At 39.4% G+C, this 16,875-nt stretch overlaps 1 protein-coding gene across 8 annotated transcripts in view; it reads left to right on the top strand.

Annotated features, from left to right (window-relative positions):
* znf536 (zinc finger protein 536) overlaps positions 1 to 11,950 on the top strand; it is a 232,449-nt gene extending 220,499 nt beyond the window's left edge. For all 8 annotated transcript variants that reach the window (XM_028014772.1, XM_028014777.1, XM_028014776.1 and 5 more), the window contains one exon: positions 10,086 to 11,950. In XM_028014772.1, the coding sequence (XP_027870573.1) occupies positions 10,086 to 10,240 (155 nt within the window). In that variant the 3' untranslated portion in view covers positions 10,241 to 11,950. The remainder of the gene's footprint in view (positions 1 to 10,085) is intronic.
* Positions 11,951 to 16,875: the final 4,925 nt, after the last annotated feature.

Genomic DNA, 16,875 nt, shown 5'->3' with positions numbered 1-16,875 from the left:
AAGGATGTCAGTGTATGTAAACACAAAGCTTCCCAAACAGCAACAGAAAAGGACAAAAACCGAGTGGAGATGACCTCACCTATTCATGCCCATCAAACAAAAGCTTCCTTTACAGGGAAAGAATGAGCGGGAATGATAGTTTATTACAGAGCTGAAGAGGTTGCCAGTATACATACAGGCACAAAAAAAATAAATAAATAAAATGAAGTAAGATAAGGAACTATCTGTGGAACCGCAGAAACTTAACAGTAAAAATGTATATATTTTTTGGGAACTTTTTAAACTTGACCACAGGCTGTTTCTAAGGACAAAGTGCCAGAAGCATTTAAGATGTGACCTTTTTTCCCCTGCACATTCCATTGCCATTATGCTACATTGTTGCTGAATAAAAGGCTGTATTATGTTCTGCCTCCCCCTTCCCCAGTAAAAGGCCAGAAGTGGACCCAGTTTTTATCTGCTGAACGAATCAATCAGGATTATGTCAGCTGAAAAGAATCACAGACAGCAGTCGCCAGGCCCCACGTCTCTCTCTGTTTCTGAGTGTTTGTCGCTGTGTACAGTATATCCCCTCTCTGCGTGTGAAAGGACGAGATGTCCACGTCACAGGACGGCACTTGTTGGCTTAGAAGATGCCCGACTCGGTGACAGAGGCGCCGTTTGGGACTCTGAAAAGCCGAAGGATTTTTCCTTTAAATGTTTATACATTTACTCCCTCCCAGATCACCCCCTCCTCCCCTTTCTCCGTCCTCTATGGGAGGATTGGAAAAGCACTAATTATCATTTCAGCAGAAATGATTAGGAGATCAAACAGGGATCGAATGCCATTTCCTTCCATTAATGCAGGGGGTTTAGAGTGCCTGTCACAGCCTGGCTTGTCCTATGGCCTGTGGAGAGCAAGAGAAGAGAGGAGGGGGGATGGAGAGAGGGACAAGGATTCAAGGAAAATAGAGAATGAGACAAAGTTTGGCAACAGAAAGAAAGAAAGGGTCAAAGAGGAAAAAATAACAAAATATTTCTATCTGGTGTGATTTTACAATAAAAAACACGTTTTAAACAGGTTTCCTGGGCTAGCCCAACTAAGAGCACTTAGACAGACCTAACATGGACTAGGTATTAATAAGGAAACAGTTCAGTTGCCATGGATCTGTCATTATAAATGTTGCAATAGAGATACAGGCTGAACCTGACAGACAGGAGAAACTTCAGGTTGCCTCACAGATGCATTAGACAGCATTGACAGCACTTACTAGAGTTTGATGGTCACACTGTGGGTTTGCATGAGGGTGGGTGGTCACATTGTCCAATTCACCACAATATGGGAATACAAATGATTTTCACCAGAGCTTAAAAGTTTCTAGAGCTTACTGAGTACCAGAGCTCTCTTATCCAGCACCATTAGGAGTGACTATGGCACCAGTACATGTGTTCTCTCTAAGTACATGCTTTGACCTGGCCCAATGGAAAGAAGGACATTGGTCAACAACCACTCCAATAGTTTTGAGTTCAATAGTTTTTTGGGGTTTTTTATGTGTGTTTTGTCCATCAGTGTGGAATCGTTATCTTAGTGTCAAGATGAGGCCCAACAGATTTACTTTCACAAGTGGAATATTACGGTTTTCTCCATGATGCTCCACTTGACACATATATATAAAAATTTATGTGAAACTGCTTTGGGTTTATTTCAAATGTAACAGACACAGAAATGGAAAAGATGGGAGGAAAGAAAAATGGTTGGGAAAAGTTTTAAAGGGGAAGAAGGAGATGGGCGTAGAGGAGAGAAATACTCTTAGAGAATTAGCCAACAGCCTAGAATCTGCCTCTACACCTGCAGAAAGAGAAAAAAACAAAACAAAAGTTCACGGTTAAAACTGCTTAAGCAGTTAAGATCTGAATCCAACGTTATTTTATCACCTCTGACCTTGGAGTGGATTCTGTTGCCGACTGGAAGCAGTGTGATGCATTGACCACAAGGGGGCTCGGACTTCTGAGAGTCAGAGTGCAGCTGAGAGGCTTTAGCACTAAGTTAGATCCTTGACCAGATTTTCCCCTCATCACTGTCTCTGGTATGCTTTCGTACCAAATCCCATCCATATTAACCTTCTAGCTATTGAATTTTGTTCTTTGCTATCTTAGCCAGAGTGGTGTAGCTGTTAGTCTTGCAGCAAGGAGGTGCTGAGTTTGAATCCTCTATGTGTGGGTTACTCCCACAGCTCAGAAACAGGCATGTTAAGGTTAATTTACCACTATAAATTGCCCTCAGTTGTGTGTATGTATGTGTGTGTGTGTGTGGGGGTGGGGTGCGGGGGGGGGGTTATAGTTCTCTGCTGCTCTGTGATGGACGAGTGCCGAGTGCTCTGTCCAGGGCGTACCCCGCTTCCCCAGCAATCCTGCATGGATTATTAGGCAGCTGTAAGAGATGGATGCCTTGGTCAGTGATTGTAGATTTAATTCAAAAAATTGTCATCTTTTACTATATTATCCACATTTTTGACAAAAAACCCCACCAAGGAAATAAACAAACTGGTAGATCACAAGGCTCTGTCTCAATCACAGGATCAAGGAGATTTGAGGTAAATATCTGAAAGATTAGAGCAGAGAAAGTGAAGCACGGCGGAAGAAGTGAGAGCGAGGATGAGCTTGTGATTGTCTCTGCACGTCAGATGAGAAAAATGTCAAAGAGAATGTGAGAGATGACCTCTGCGTTCATCACCCATTAATGACCCTGCAGCTCTCAGCTTCATTTTCCCTCTCATGCAAAACATAAAAAAAACATTTCCTCCTGTCTCCAATAGTCATTTCCCCCCGCATTGTATTTATGTATTGAAAAAAAAAGGTAATAGATCAAGCACATTCCATTATTCTCTTATAAGATCATTAGCAAATATAATTAGATATGAAAGAAAGTAATTTGGAGAGAAGAGGAGAGAAAAGCGCTATCAGGCAGAGAAGACAGATTGTAGCATCAGAGTGTTTGGGCTTAAATTGCTCAGCGGAGGTATTATCAAGCCGGCAATCTTTTAGCCTCAGAAATAGTTTTGGAGACAGACAGCGAAAAATAGAAAGAGGCCACTAACATTGACTTCATTGTATTTCCCCCCAACTGCAATCATTCTTTTTTTATATATATATATATATTGCCTTCTTTTCCAGTTTCTCTCTCTCTCTCTCTCTCTCTCTCTCTCTCTCTCTCTCTGTCTCTCTCTTTTGCTCTGAATCAAATCATCCTGTCATAGGTATCACCTCACACTAGTCCCCGAGAGTTTGCAGCACAACAAAAACCGAGTTTATAAAAAGAAAACAAGTTGACACAGAGTCATCACAGACAAGAAAAAAAAAAAAAAGCAAATTATCACAGGCAGCAGAAAACAGCTAACCTTCTCTGCTCACTTCTCGTGCGTATTGATTCGGCGTTTGTATTATTTTGGCAACTTTAAAGAGCAGGCATAACACACAAATTGCGGCGTGCCTTGAAGCGGCTTCTTGAGGAACCTTCTCGCTGCAGATCTTGTCGTCTCTCTTTCTGCACGTGGCACCTCGCGCCGCACACACTCCTCACCGGCGCGCCGGAGTTTTCCTCACTCCTTTTTGCACCTTAACCGCGCTGTGTTTGTCTAATAAGGATCTGAGCTGAAAGCAGACTGAGAGCACAATAATCCTGCTGCGTTTTACCACAAATTTTCTTTTTTTTTTTTCTTCCTCACCTCTTCTCCTTCTTTAGTAATGCTTTAAGGGATTGGGGGTGGTGGGACGGGTGAAAGAGGAGGGGTGGGCTGGCGGTATGGATGTGGATTTTTCTAGTCTTTTGTGCGAATCACAGGGAATGGTAACTATAAACATCCTGTATTCATTAAAACCATCTAAAAATACAATTTTGGGAAGGGGGGAGCGAGGGGTGCGCTCACTTCCTCGCCGCTCCTCCTCAGTGTATACAAGCAGCCTGTGTTATGCCTAGTGCTGCTCATATTTACATATTTATAAATGCTGGGCTGTACAATGAGCCGGTGCTTTGCCAAGAACAACAGTTTTTTGCGAGTGTCGAGCCCAGATGCTTGTGAGAAGGAACAAAGCAGCCATGAGCAACACCAGCGGCGTGGACAAAGTTCACACAGGTCTTTCATGGCTTTCTAACACCTCATGTCCAGATGAGGCAACACTTGATATTTTCTGTCATTTTTCAGTTCAGTTTGCTATTTCGACCGACACCTTTGTGTGAATTTAAACATTTTATTTTCACATAAGGCCAAAATGGAACTTTTTCAGTCCATACATGGGACGCTGCACTACAAAGACAAAATCTTACCTGGAATTTTTGGTCTAGTTTCTAGCTCAAATATTGTTGTATGCTTAAAATAAAACTAAACCAACTGAAAAAAGAACATCTCAGCAAGATACACTGAGGAATGTATTATTCTTTAAAGAATTCTTTAATTCAAGAATTCTTGAACATGGTTTAAAAGAAAAAGGTTAGTTTTAAAAAGAAATAAATAAAAAGTCCACTGGCATATTTTTCACTTAAAAAATAATAATAAAAAAAAATTCTTGGTATATGTGAAAAAAAATCTGCCAGTGGACCTATTCCATTTTTATGTACAGTCAAGAATCATTGACTTAAAAAAAATCATATTTATCTTGCTAAAAAGATACTTCTATATTAGCTTTCCTTTTTTCAAGTATACTCAAATATTTGAACTAGAAAAACAACAAAAAATACCTGGTATGATTTTGTTGTATTGCAGAGTGATCAGAGTTGATGTTTAACTACAGATGTTCAGAGATTTATTTCAAATCATTGGAAAAGGTGGAAACCGAGGAAGCCAGCAGCTGGAGAGATGTTAAAAACAGTTTGTCACCAACCATGTAGGGATCACAGCAAACCCAACTCCTCAACCACAGTTCATTCTTTGTTTCTACATAGGAAAAGCTTTGAAACACTGAAGAACTGCTAAATGCTACTAATGTTAGCATTCATCTTATTGCCCTCATATTTGCAGTGTTTGTGTATGTCAGAGTTTATGATATTTAGGGGTCAGACTAAGGCTGAAATGATTAATCAAGTTAATTGTGATGAATTATTATAGAAATAATTACCAACTCATTTAATAATTGATTAATTGTTATAAAGACTCAAAAAATAAACATTTGCTGAAATAATAACAAATTACCTTTTGCTGTTCTTTCAAAACTATGTACATTTTGCATTTAACATATATATATATATATATATATATATATATATATATATATATATATATATATATATATATAGTACACATAAAAAGCAAATGCTAGAGGAAGGCTCTGGTTGTGATGTTCAATTTCTTATTTAAAAATGAATTATTTGTTTATTTGCATAGTTTCATGTATTCTTAATATTGTATGAAATGATTAAGTTGTTAAGTGAAAAATCTGCTGAATGTGCCATTTTTTGTGTTGTTATTTTTACATTAATCGATTAATCGTCCGAATTTTTGGGGGGGAAAAAATTGTTGTAGCCTTAGCGTAGCTGCCTTTACTTATTTATTTTGGAGTTGTGTTTAAACTTGGAGTTTTTTTTTTTATTCATCCACTGAAAACCAAATAAATGAACAAACTGGGTTTAATCTATCTGTCTCTACACCTGCAAACTCCACACAGTTTGCTGATGTGGAGTCAGAGCAGATGTGGAACATAAAACCCAATTTCATTCAAGCTAAATTGATGAAATACAATGTCAGTTTTAGATACTCAGGTTAAATAAAAATATAACATTTACTGTTGGAACCTGAACATGAATCAGACGAATGTCCTGTGTTCTAACCCTGGCTTCAATATCATCAAACACTGAATGTTGTTTTTATTATTATTATTATTTATTTTTTTTATTTTTATGCACATAGCTGCAGTTGGTGCCACATTATCCTTCTGAGACTACGTTTCTTCCGCTCACACTTCCACACATATCTCCACCACCTTATTCCCATGCCGTCTCCCACACAGGCTCAGAGTGAAGTGGTACGCCATTGTTCCTTCCTCCATCCCATTTATCCATTCTGTTGAGCATGACACATGTATTAACAGTGGATGGATCCTGGAGCTGGGTGTCCTCACACCATATGTTTTGCTTTCCCAGGTCCTCTCCCACAAAATCCCCACACCTCTCCTGCCATCTGCCATCTCTCACAATGCCACATGAGGGCGCCCTGCTCCTTTATGTCATTACATAGGAATGTGGCATGTGCTGTAAATTATTTCCAGTGACAAGTATGTTTATCTGAATCACGCTGCCATCTTATAAGCATCATGTATGCGCGCTGCATCTTCTTCCCCCCACCCCCAGGGCGCTTTGATGAAAACAAAGAGATAAGCCTTGCATTCATGTGATAAATGAATGCCAGGCAGGTTTTCTGTGTCTGTTAGGTGCATCTGCCGTCTACCCGAATGGGAAATTAAAAACTGTGATGGTGGGGGGGAAGTTATGCTAAACCTATAAAGTTGGCCAGGAAATCTCTTACCCCTCCTTCGCAGCGGCAGTTGTTTGGGGAGAAGGAGCACCATGCTTAAATAATAACATTCCAGGTGGCTTAGTTAATGAACAGTGAAAATCAAATATGGGGCCCTAATCTGGAGCTCGTTACAGGAAGTTTCTTTACAGGGAAGTCACAGGCAGGAAGTGCCCTTGGGGAGAAGCAAAATACTTTTTGAAGATTCAGGGGGGGGGGGGAAGGAAACTTTGCTTTTGCTAAAGCTTTGACAGATTTTGCACAAAAAAAAAACAACCAAAAAACAATCTCATGGCAAATTTTGGCAATGTAAACGAAAGGCTTTTAAAAGAGCTAAATTAGCTTCTCACTGAGGTGCAATTTTCAATTTTGAAATGCAGAGATTAAACAACCATTAAAGGAGACAGGTGTGTTAAATGAACGAACATGGAAAGCTACGGGAAGCTTCTGTGTCTCATTTACTGTCTTAGTTTGCCATCTTGTGGCCATAAATGTGTATGACATCATGTTAGAAATGAATAGTGTGTGCAGCATGAATTGGAAAAATATTTCCAGTCACAGGCTATATACCACTTATTCTACAAATATTAATGACATCAAAAGGAGGCTTTTTTAAATGATTTTTTTAAATTAACTGAGCAATTTGAAGGGCATCAGCAGAGTCGTACAGGGGAGGGAAGTTAGTGCATGTTGGAGCCATTTCCTCAGTGAACAGACGGCTGCAGAGTTATTACTCAGCATTGAGTCTCAGAGATGTTTTATCTTGTTATTAACTCCGTTCATTCTGATACCCATATCTGTACTGGTGAGAGAAAGAGAGAGACAGAGAGAGAGAGAGAGAGAGAGTGCGGCTCAAATAAACTCGTGTTTTAATTTGATTTTGTCAGATTCATAACGCCAGTTTTAAAAGAGCGTGACATGCAAATGTTCTTGGTGGTGTTTTATTGCAAAATAATTTCCAAATAAGTTGCTGAGGGAATGAAAGTGCAGACACGTGTGTGTGGGTGTGTGTGTGGGGGGGGGGTGGTCGTTGCTTCTGGACGTAATAACAGTTATCTATTTCCAGCTGTTTTACAATACTTCATTTTTATTTTTAGTTCTTTTTTTAATTGAATCACTCTGCTCACTTTTCACACACTGTCACGCTGCTTGTCACGCTTATTGAATCAAGCGAGTTGCTTGTGACTCGTATGAAACTACTACCCCTGGTGTCATAACTATAATGTGTTTCTAGCTTCTGTTTTCAGAATGAAGACATTTTATTTATCTTCAAATCAGGAAGTCACTTTGTACACTACGTACTATGAGCAAGACAGAAAAAGAAACTGTTTGCAATTAGAAGTGGATTCATTCAATAGATGCTGCAGTTTATTAAAGCTGTGATTTTGCTTTGATATACTGTAGTGAGGAAGCAGAAGGAATCCTATTGCAAGCAAATAAAATGACAGGGAGTTTAGATATACTGTCTGGCTAATCATTTAATGCATCTGGAATAAATGTTTAGGATTTAAATTAGTTCATATGTAGAAAATCCTCAGATGTGAAACTAATTCTCCTTGCATGCCTAGAATGTAGACCAATGGGCATCAGTGGCTCCATCAGGACAGGAGTTACTCATAATCAGGCAGATACCAGAGTGCAGAACATGCTCTGTGTTGGAGTTCCACAAGTCCTGGTTGTTCTTTCCTTGCACTTTTTTAGATTATCCCTTTATTCCTTGATCTGCACATCTTCTTCATGCCTCAATCCACTGAAAGGTCCTGACACAGAATAAGAGGTTATGCACCCAGTTATAATTAAGGGGTAAAACAGAATGTCAGAACATGTGTGAGGTAGAAAAGTGATGAAACAGCAGATAACGATAATGACAGCAGCACCACCAGAGCCCACAGGATCAGAGAGGACAGAGACACCTGATCTGATCTGACCTGACTGACATTGTTCAGCAGGCCTGATAGTTTCTAACAATAAGAAAAGGCTCCAAAACAACCAAATAGAGAGGAAATCCTGTCACTCACCAAGGTTTGAGTTTAAATGCTCACATGATGCATGATCTTAGAGAATCGACTCATATAATCTAAATCTGAAAGAAGCCCGTACCTCCTAATCGTGTTCAGTGTCTTACAAAAGACAAACCACATTCCAGATTCCCGAGTTACAAACTGATTCGTCGCCTGTTCTATGTAAACCTGGACCTGTTGCTTCGACTTAACACAGTCCCTCCACTTGAGATCACGTAATCTTTCCGATTCCTGTTCCAGATGTGCTAGCTTACTGATAACCAAACCATTTTCACACCAATCACTGATTTGCATTTGGGCCAATCTATGTTGAATTTCCTTCAATCATTAAATGTTTATGTAACTTAAAGATGTGGACTGAACTATTTTAAAGCAGCCAGTCTTTTAAATATTACAAACTTAAGATTTTACATGATTCAGATTAACTTGAGAACCTAAGTGAAAAAGTAATTTTACTGAGACTTGAACTTTTTTTGTGTGTGTGGAGAAAAATGAAACCTCGGTCAAAGAGAGACACTGATACATCACTAATAGTTTGCTAGGTTTGCAGATTATCCAACAAAACGTGTTACTTTTCCAGGGAAAATACAGCAGACATCTACATTTTAAAACACTAAGATAAAATAAAAACATCGTCTCACTACAATTGTGCCAGACAGAAACAAACACTCAGAACGCAAAGACATTATTAAAGGTTTTGGTGTTTTTTTATTATTATTACCATACTTGTAACAGATCATTCTCAAACTGAATTCATTTAGTAGACATTGAGATTAGTTGGCACTGGTGGCTCAAGCAAGCAGTCTTTTCAAAACTATCGTATGAACCTTTAAAGCAGTGGTACCCAAAGTGGGTCCTGGAGGGCTGGCATCCAGCATGATTTAGTTCTCTCTCTGGTTTAACCACCTGATCAAATGTTGGTTGGATAGGCGGCCTAAGAAGAACACTGACATGCTGAGGAGGTTGTTTCTACCACCAGAGAGAGAACTGAAACATGCAGGATGCCGGCCCTCCAGGACCCACTTTGGACACCACGGCTTTAAACTGTCATTATCAGTTCTGCTTTGTGCAGTTTTACAGAGAAGTTGATTATTTATTCAGTAAACTGAGATAGGAAGCAGTGCACCAATAGAAAATCGATGGTGTTTCGCTCACAGGTTTGTTTGATGCAGGAAGGTTATTGGTGCTGCACTACCTCCAACCTTCACTTCCTGTGTCAGTAATCATACACTTCTGTGTAAATAATCACTCAGTTCCAATGACACAATGGTTCAAAGATTCCTAAACATGTGTTTGGATGAACCACTTTGATGTTTTTGAGAGCAGAGTTATTATGGGATGGTGAACTTCCCCTTTAATTTTGGTCCAGTTTCAATTTCCGGTGTCAACTGTTGTTGACTAGTAGTGTACAGATTAATCTTAAGCAGGTGAAATGTAAAACTCATGTTTAAAGATTTAAGTTGTAACCCTAACCCTGTGACATTGTGACATTCATGAATGTAACCTCAGTGCTAAAGAGTTTGAGTGTGTTAGTGTTCACATGTTCACAGTGCTAATCTGCCTCTTGTTCTCTCATTGGCTGCAGCACATCTGTGGCTAGGAGAGGAGGACCAGCCCATGATTCATGACCCCGCGTTGACCCTCGAGTCCAACCAGCTTAACAACGATCTTAACCACCCTAACAACCATAACCTGGGTGAGCCTAAGGGGCTGGACGCCCATGCTGGAAACAAAGACTAACAACGTCCACCAGAGCGAGGCTCAGTGACGACCACAATGACGACGATGAAGGTGACAATGAGGCGAAGGAGGATGAAGGTTAAATGAAGGAAAACACTATAACAGAGACTTTATTTAAGATGATTTAAAAAAAGAAGAAAACTACTACCGTCAGAGGGAATGGAAAGTGAGAACTGTAAAATCGGACGTCTAAGACGGTGTTTGAATTTGCGAGTTGGACCTAGTGACTTTTGCAAGCATCCTCACACACTTATCAAGATGATGGCAACCTTCCTTTGTGTTTCCTGTGGTCTGAATGCATCTTGTCTTTGTTGTCCTATACACATTGCTTCTGTTTTCCTTCAGGTCTTCTTTCTGTTCTTTGGATGAAACTACCTGTCTGAAGATGACTTCCTGTAAACTAGCCCTGACATTACCGACACATTCCTGGAGCTAGAAAAAAAATCTTTTGTAACTAGGACTGAAGTATTAAAAACTTAATGAAAACTGTTTCCTTTTCCTGTAAAGTGAAGATTATCCTGTTGTACTTGGTAGAAAGTATTCTACTGCTGAATAGAAACTAAACTTTAGCAGACTGTTGACTGAGACCAAGCACATTCCTGTCAAACTAGCGCCTCACCTTTCAGCTGTCATGACTCCCTGTTTATGTCTCACATCATTCACGCTGAAGATGGTTAACTACAGACATGGTCCTTTTTTTCCAACCTGCAGCATGGTTCTTCCCAGAAATGATTTACTAATGGAGGTATGACTGGTCGGCTTTTGATGACGGTGGTGCTAGTAAGTATTGTGAAGACGGAACTTTCAAACTGCTATAAATTCAACACCCTCCATTACCAGGCCTTCATCCCACTACAGAACCTGTTCTTTTCCATTTTTTTTTTTGTTATTTTTTTCAACGCAGCTCTGGTGCTTGATGTAAATAGAAAGATATACAGCAGCGCGACAAAGTCGACATTTAAAATGTTTGCGATGAGGGAAAGTAGAGGAGTGACGATAGTTTATTGGCCGTAGAATCACATGGCCGCCATTCTTCTCAAGTTTGAAACGGAAGAATTAAAAAAGAAAAATCAAAAAAACGAAAAGAGCAAGAACAGTTTTCTTTCTTTGAACCCCTACATCCCTTTTGCTTCATCTCTCATGTCTAACCTGGAGAACTGTAGTGTTGCAGATGTTTGTATAATACTGCCACCAATCATTGTTGCACAGTGTTACTGACTACTGAAAATGGTTTGATGTATTTACTTTAAGATGAGAAAAAAATAGCATAAAACTGGAAAAAGACAATGTGTATAGCCTTAGATTACAAGTCATCTGTTATTGCTACTTCAAAGCTATGTAACTGTGCTAGACTGTAGGATGTAGGGTTGACTTTATTTTGAACTTTTATATGTACTGTACATTAATGCCTTGTCCATTTACTGATCAAAAAAGAGAGAAAAAAATGAGAAAAAAGAGGAAAAAGATGACAATCGTCTCCTGTGCCCCCATATATACAGATCCATAATGCATAGAGGGACTTATCCTTTCTGATTTCTTTCATTTGTTTGGATTCTCAGAAGTATTTTGCACTGTGATAGTATTATAAATCCAACCTATACAGTACAAAACTAGCTAATTAACTAAAATGAGCGTGTGTTTGTGTGTCCCTTGGCATTGTGAAATGTTTCTGTCATTTTTTTGTGAACCCAGAGGAAAAAAAAACCCAGAAAAAAAAATAGTCTGATGCGGTATGTATAGTCCAAATATAATACTTCTTTTTTTTTTTTTTTAGTTTGATCAACATCTATACTGTATGTGACTTTTAAAAATGGTTCCTCAGATATTTTTTTTTTGTATGCTAATCCCTTTCTGACCTACAGCATAGACCTGTTACTGCTTTCTGCCGGGTGACTTTCTGAACTTGGATACCAGCCTGAGAAGATTTTTGCCCTGCCAATGTTGTCTTTGCAGCTACATTGAAATGATTTCTGCAGACCACAATAGACCATACTTTCAATTTTATAGAAGAGGATATTCAAAATCTAAATAATAACAAAGGTGAGACATTGAAAAGTGAGAAGCTATCCTTTTTGGGGGTTTGGAAGTGGGGTCAAAGCAAACCAGTTGGATGATGAAATCACTGACCAACAGCTTTGACTTTTGACCTTATCTCTGTTTTCTGAGTAAAGATGAGAGATTCACGGTGAGAGTGGAGCTTGGGCTCTCTCCTTCTCTGAACCAGCTATAACGATCATTCCATTCCACATATGATGTACAAAACCTGTCTTGTGAGCTGAACACTCTATGTTTTGCTGTATCCTTATGGCAGATGCTTCGTTTTGTAACTACTGAACTGTACTTATAATAAAAATTAAAATGTATTCAAACTAAAAAAAAACAAGTGTCAGAGTGGTGCCTGGTGTTTTTGATTTAGCCTATAAATACTGTATCAGCGACATTCCTTTCTTTTTCATCTGCAGAGGTTCCACGGTCGTCTCCAGAACAGAACCAGGGCAGAACCAGCCTTCTTTTATCTTTTTAGTTTCCTGGTTCTGATGCTGCTGCCCCAACAGATGACGGCAGAAGAGATGATGCTTCTATGTCTGTGTCAACAACAGACTGATAGAAGATCTGCAGCATCTTGCTGCAAACCTTGAAGGATCTTAGCTTCCTCTAGAAGTCCAGTCTGCTCTGTCCCTGTTGCGTCTAAAGTCTAGTCTGTTGTCCAGATGAACACCGAGGTATTTATATTCCTCAACCACCTTCACTAATTCCCCCATGATGGAAATAGGGTGTGATCTAACCACATTCCTCCTGAAATCTACAATCATCTCCTTTATTTTGTTTACATTCCAGATGAGATGAGTGTTTCCACACCATGACAAAACAGTCCACCAGCTCTCTCTCCTGTCTCTTGTCCATCTCTGATACACCCAACAACTACGGAGTCATCTGAGTATTTCTGGAGTTGACAGTAGTCAGACTTGTGCTGGAAGTTAGAAGTGAAAATGAATGGTGAGAGTTCAGTACCCTGTGGAGCTCCTGTGTTGCTGGTTAGACAAACAATCCTTCAGTCTCACAAACTGTGTGAGTCCAGCCCATCAACAAGTATCCCCGTTAAGTAAATTTGCTATGATTCTGCATCAAAGCTTCTGCTACAGTTTCACTTCATAAACTGTGTGTTTGATCTGCAACTGGTAATTTCTGTCCAGAGACCCGAGGTGTAATGAGTAGGATATTAATTAAAAAGCAGAACTTTTACCGTTTCTCACACCCACTGGCTTTTATTTCAATGTTCAAAACATCACTGAGAGTGAGATCAAGATGACTGCAGTATGACTGAATTCCGCTAGGTGTCACTGTATCCTACATATTAAACTTTCAGGCTGGTTTTCACTCCGTAAAGCAGCAATCAGTCAATGCACATTTTTTTGGGGGAGGGGGGTTCTAATTATTTTACACTATTGAGAGATCAAGTTACTCTATTTTACTCTTGTTGCTCTAGAAGTAAACTTTTACATGAAATCAAATCAAGTTCTCTGACATAAGAAGGAAATTAAGAAGAAAAAAAAGTTGCAATAGTTAGAAGCTCATAGTTTTGTTTCTGTTTTTGAGAAGAAATTAGATGGCTGGTAAAATGGCATCTGTACAATGGATAGGGTATAAATCATACAATACATAATAATAATAATAATAATAATAATAATAATAATAATAATAATAATAATACCCTGCGACAGACTGGCGACCTGTCCAGGGTGTACCCCGCCTCTCGCCTGCAACGTAGCTGGAGATAGGCACCAGCAACCCTCCCGACCCCATTAGGGACAAAGGGAGAACAGAAAATGGATGGATGGATGGATAATAATAATAATAATAGTCACGGTACCATGCTGATTAGCCAGGTGGTCCAGATGTGCATGGACAGAGCTAAATGTCCGGATCCACCTGTGTTGTCTGTAACCTGAGCTGCAGCGTCTAAATGTAATCTGTTCTCATGTTTCTGTGACCTCCTGACCCCAAACACTGCTGGACTCCCATGAAGGTCTGCAAGTCAAAGCCAAACTAATTATAAAACAGATCACCTGCAAGGCGCCAGATGTTTGTAAGTGAGCATGTGGGATGGTTTCCAGTATGGCTCACATCTGGAGAAAGTAACTCCGTGACCAGTTTACTTACACATGCATGCTAACCCATGGGGCTGGCGAAGAAAAAAAATAGATTCAAGATACACACACGTGTGTGTGGGGGGGGAGGTGCGCCTGTGTGGGGGTGCACGTACGTGTGTTTGTATGTTTTGTCTTAATCCACTTTTGCTAAGTCATGTAACTGTTGAAGCAGTCACTTTCAGCAAGCAGAGCTGAACTGCCCTTCATTAGATTCCTCACTTGTCAAATATCTTCTATATTTTATTTCTACCTCTCCTTCTTCTTCTTCTTCTTCTTCTTCTTCTCCTTCTTCTTCTCCCCAGACATACTTGTGCATGCATGGTGCATGTTGCACCATTGTCTGCTGGCGTTGGGTTGGTCACTGGGCAGATGGTGACCTGCAGATGAACCCGTCCTCCAGCTTCCTAGCTCTAATTCCCTCAGCCTCGTTTTGCATCGGGAAACCTTGAGTGCAGCCGTTGCACTGTGACCACTAGAGGGCACAGTAGACCAGCTGTTTGGGCCCAGGCAGCTGTGGTATTTTTCAGCACGAGCTTGTCGCACTGCAGAAACACACACTCGAACTGTGCACAGAAAAAACTGAAAATTACACAGGCCTGTTTAACTTAACATCTGAACCTGATGGCTTCAAACATTCCTTAAGTACCGCCACTACAACATGACCCAATCCTGTTTCATCTGCAGGCGAGGCTGTCTGGTAGTCGTGTATGTAATTGTTTGAAGATTGCCAATTACAAGGGAATTCCAAAAGGTTCTTTTTTTTCCTAAACATTGTACAGACTGAATATTATTCTTTCTTTGTATATAGTTCTTTTTTTTAACATACTTAGATTTTAGATATTGAATCTTTTCATCCTACTAATTCTCAAAGTAAAGGATTTCCTTAGATGTTGTTTTTACAGACTGTTCATGGTCAGTCTTTATTTTTATTTATGTCAGTAAGAATAATTTGGTCCAAAAAGGAAATGATTAAAATCAGACTGCAGTTTCTGAATGCAGTGCACAAGGATTGTTTCTTTGTGATGAGAAACAGAATGAACAGTAGCTGGTTCTGTAATAATGAGATCAGCTGCTTCCATCCAAATAGCTGTTATCCAAATCCACTTATTCATGTTTGGATGCAGTCTTTAACCTCTCAATGATGATGATTATTATTATTATTATTATTATTATTATTATTATTATTTTAGTTATTTTTATTTTTTTTCTTCAAAAAGACTCAAATCTTTTCAGGAGTTGAAGAGATCTAATTTGTATATTTCTTGCTTGAAAAAAAATATCATTCAAATACCTAATAAACTCAAACTGCAGTTTCAGAGTGGATATTAAGTAGAGGCTAGTGTACAGAGCAAATAAATGCTAATGTCGCAGCTTGTCCCCCATTCTCAAGTGTCCTTCTGTTTACTGCTGATTATTTGTGCTTATGTTTGCGGGTGGGTTTGTGTCTGTGTGCAGGTCAGCATGTGCTGAGAAGTTGGCATGTGCGTGTGTATGTGTGTGTGTGTGAGTGTACACACAATGCTGAGTACGTGTTATATTCAGGGCTGGTGTGCTATGACCTCCCCTCTTCCTCTCCCTCCTCAGCTCTTATGAATCGATGATCATGTGGTGTAAGGGAGATGAATGGCCCCCAGCTCCATCTTGTCTCCTCTAATTGTAAAATATTAGTTACATTAGACTCTAGCTTGTGATTAATGGAACTTATTTGGAAGGTGGAGTCTCTCACAACCTCCCCCCCACTGCAACCCCATACTTCTCTCTCTCTCTGCTGGTTTATCAGCAGCAATCTCCAAAGTCTCTTCCGAAAAGAATTGAGTGATTTCACTGGCAGTGGACAGACAGGCTTCCTTCTCTCGGAAAAGTGGAGATGAAAAGAAAGGAAAAGTAAGGAAAGAGGGAAGAGAAGGAAGACAAAGGTGAAGAAATGATAGACGGGGATGAAAAAGAAAAGAGAGATTAAGAATGGGGCCATTCACAGGCTATCAGGAGAGCTTTCAGAAACGTTATAGCTGCTGCTTGTTTGTAAAAGGATTTAAACCTTGTGGTAGATAAGCCTGTATGTGGGATCTTAGCTGGAAAAAGGCTAAACATGATCAAGTTTTAAGCATGTTTGCAAGCTGATAACCATGAAAAAGATGAATTTGGACCTAATGTTGCTGTAGGTATAAAACTAAGTTCAGAACAGTTCGATAAAACTCTGGAGAACTTCTTGTTTCTCAACAGTCTGTCTTCTGCAGTAAGAAGGCAGAAATTCATACTCAACTTATACACATTTTTATGTTAATTAGCATTTGCAAAAGATGTAAAATAATACTTATTAAACATTGTCAGAGTCAAGAAAGATTGAAAAAGTGAGATAGAAGAAGTAATAACCAGTTCCCTAAGCTTCCACTCCCAAAGCCACTATTTATATGAACCATCAGTTTGAAAGACTAATAAATAGATTCATAAACTTGAAAATGAAGAATATTAACTCTATATTTC

Source organism: Xiphophorus couchianus, chromosome 4 (assembly GCF_001444195.1).
Source record: "Xiphophorus couchianus chromosome 4, X_couchianus-1.0, whole genome shotgun sequence".
In the NCBI taxonomy this organism is placed as follows: domain Eukaryota; kingdom Metazoa; phylum Chordata; class Actinopteri; order Cyprinodontiformes; family Poeciliidae; genus Xiphophorus; species Xiphophorus couchianus.
The sequence above is the reverse complement of the archived record's forward strand: the minus strand, read 5'-3'. Positions and strand labels throughout refer to the sequence as shown.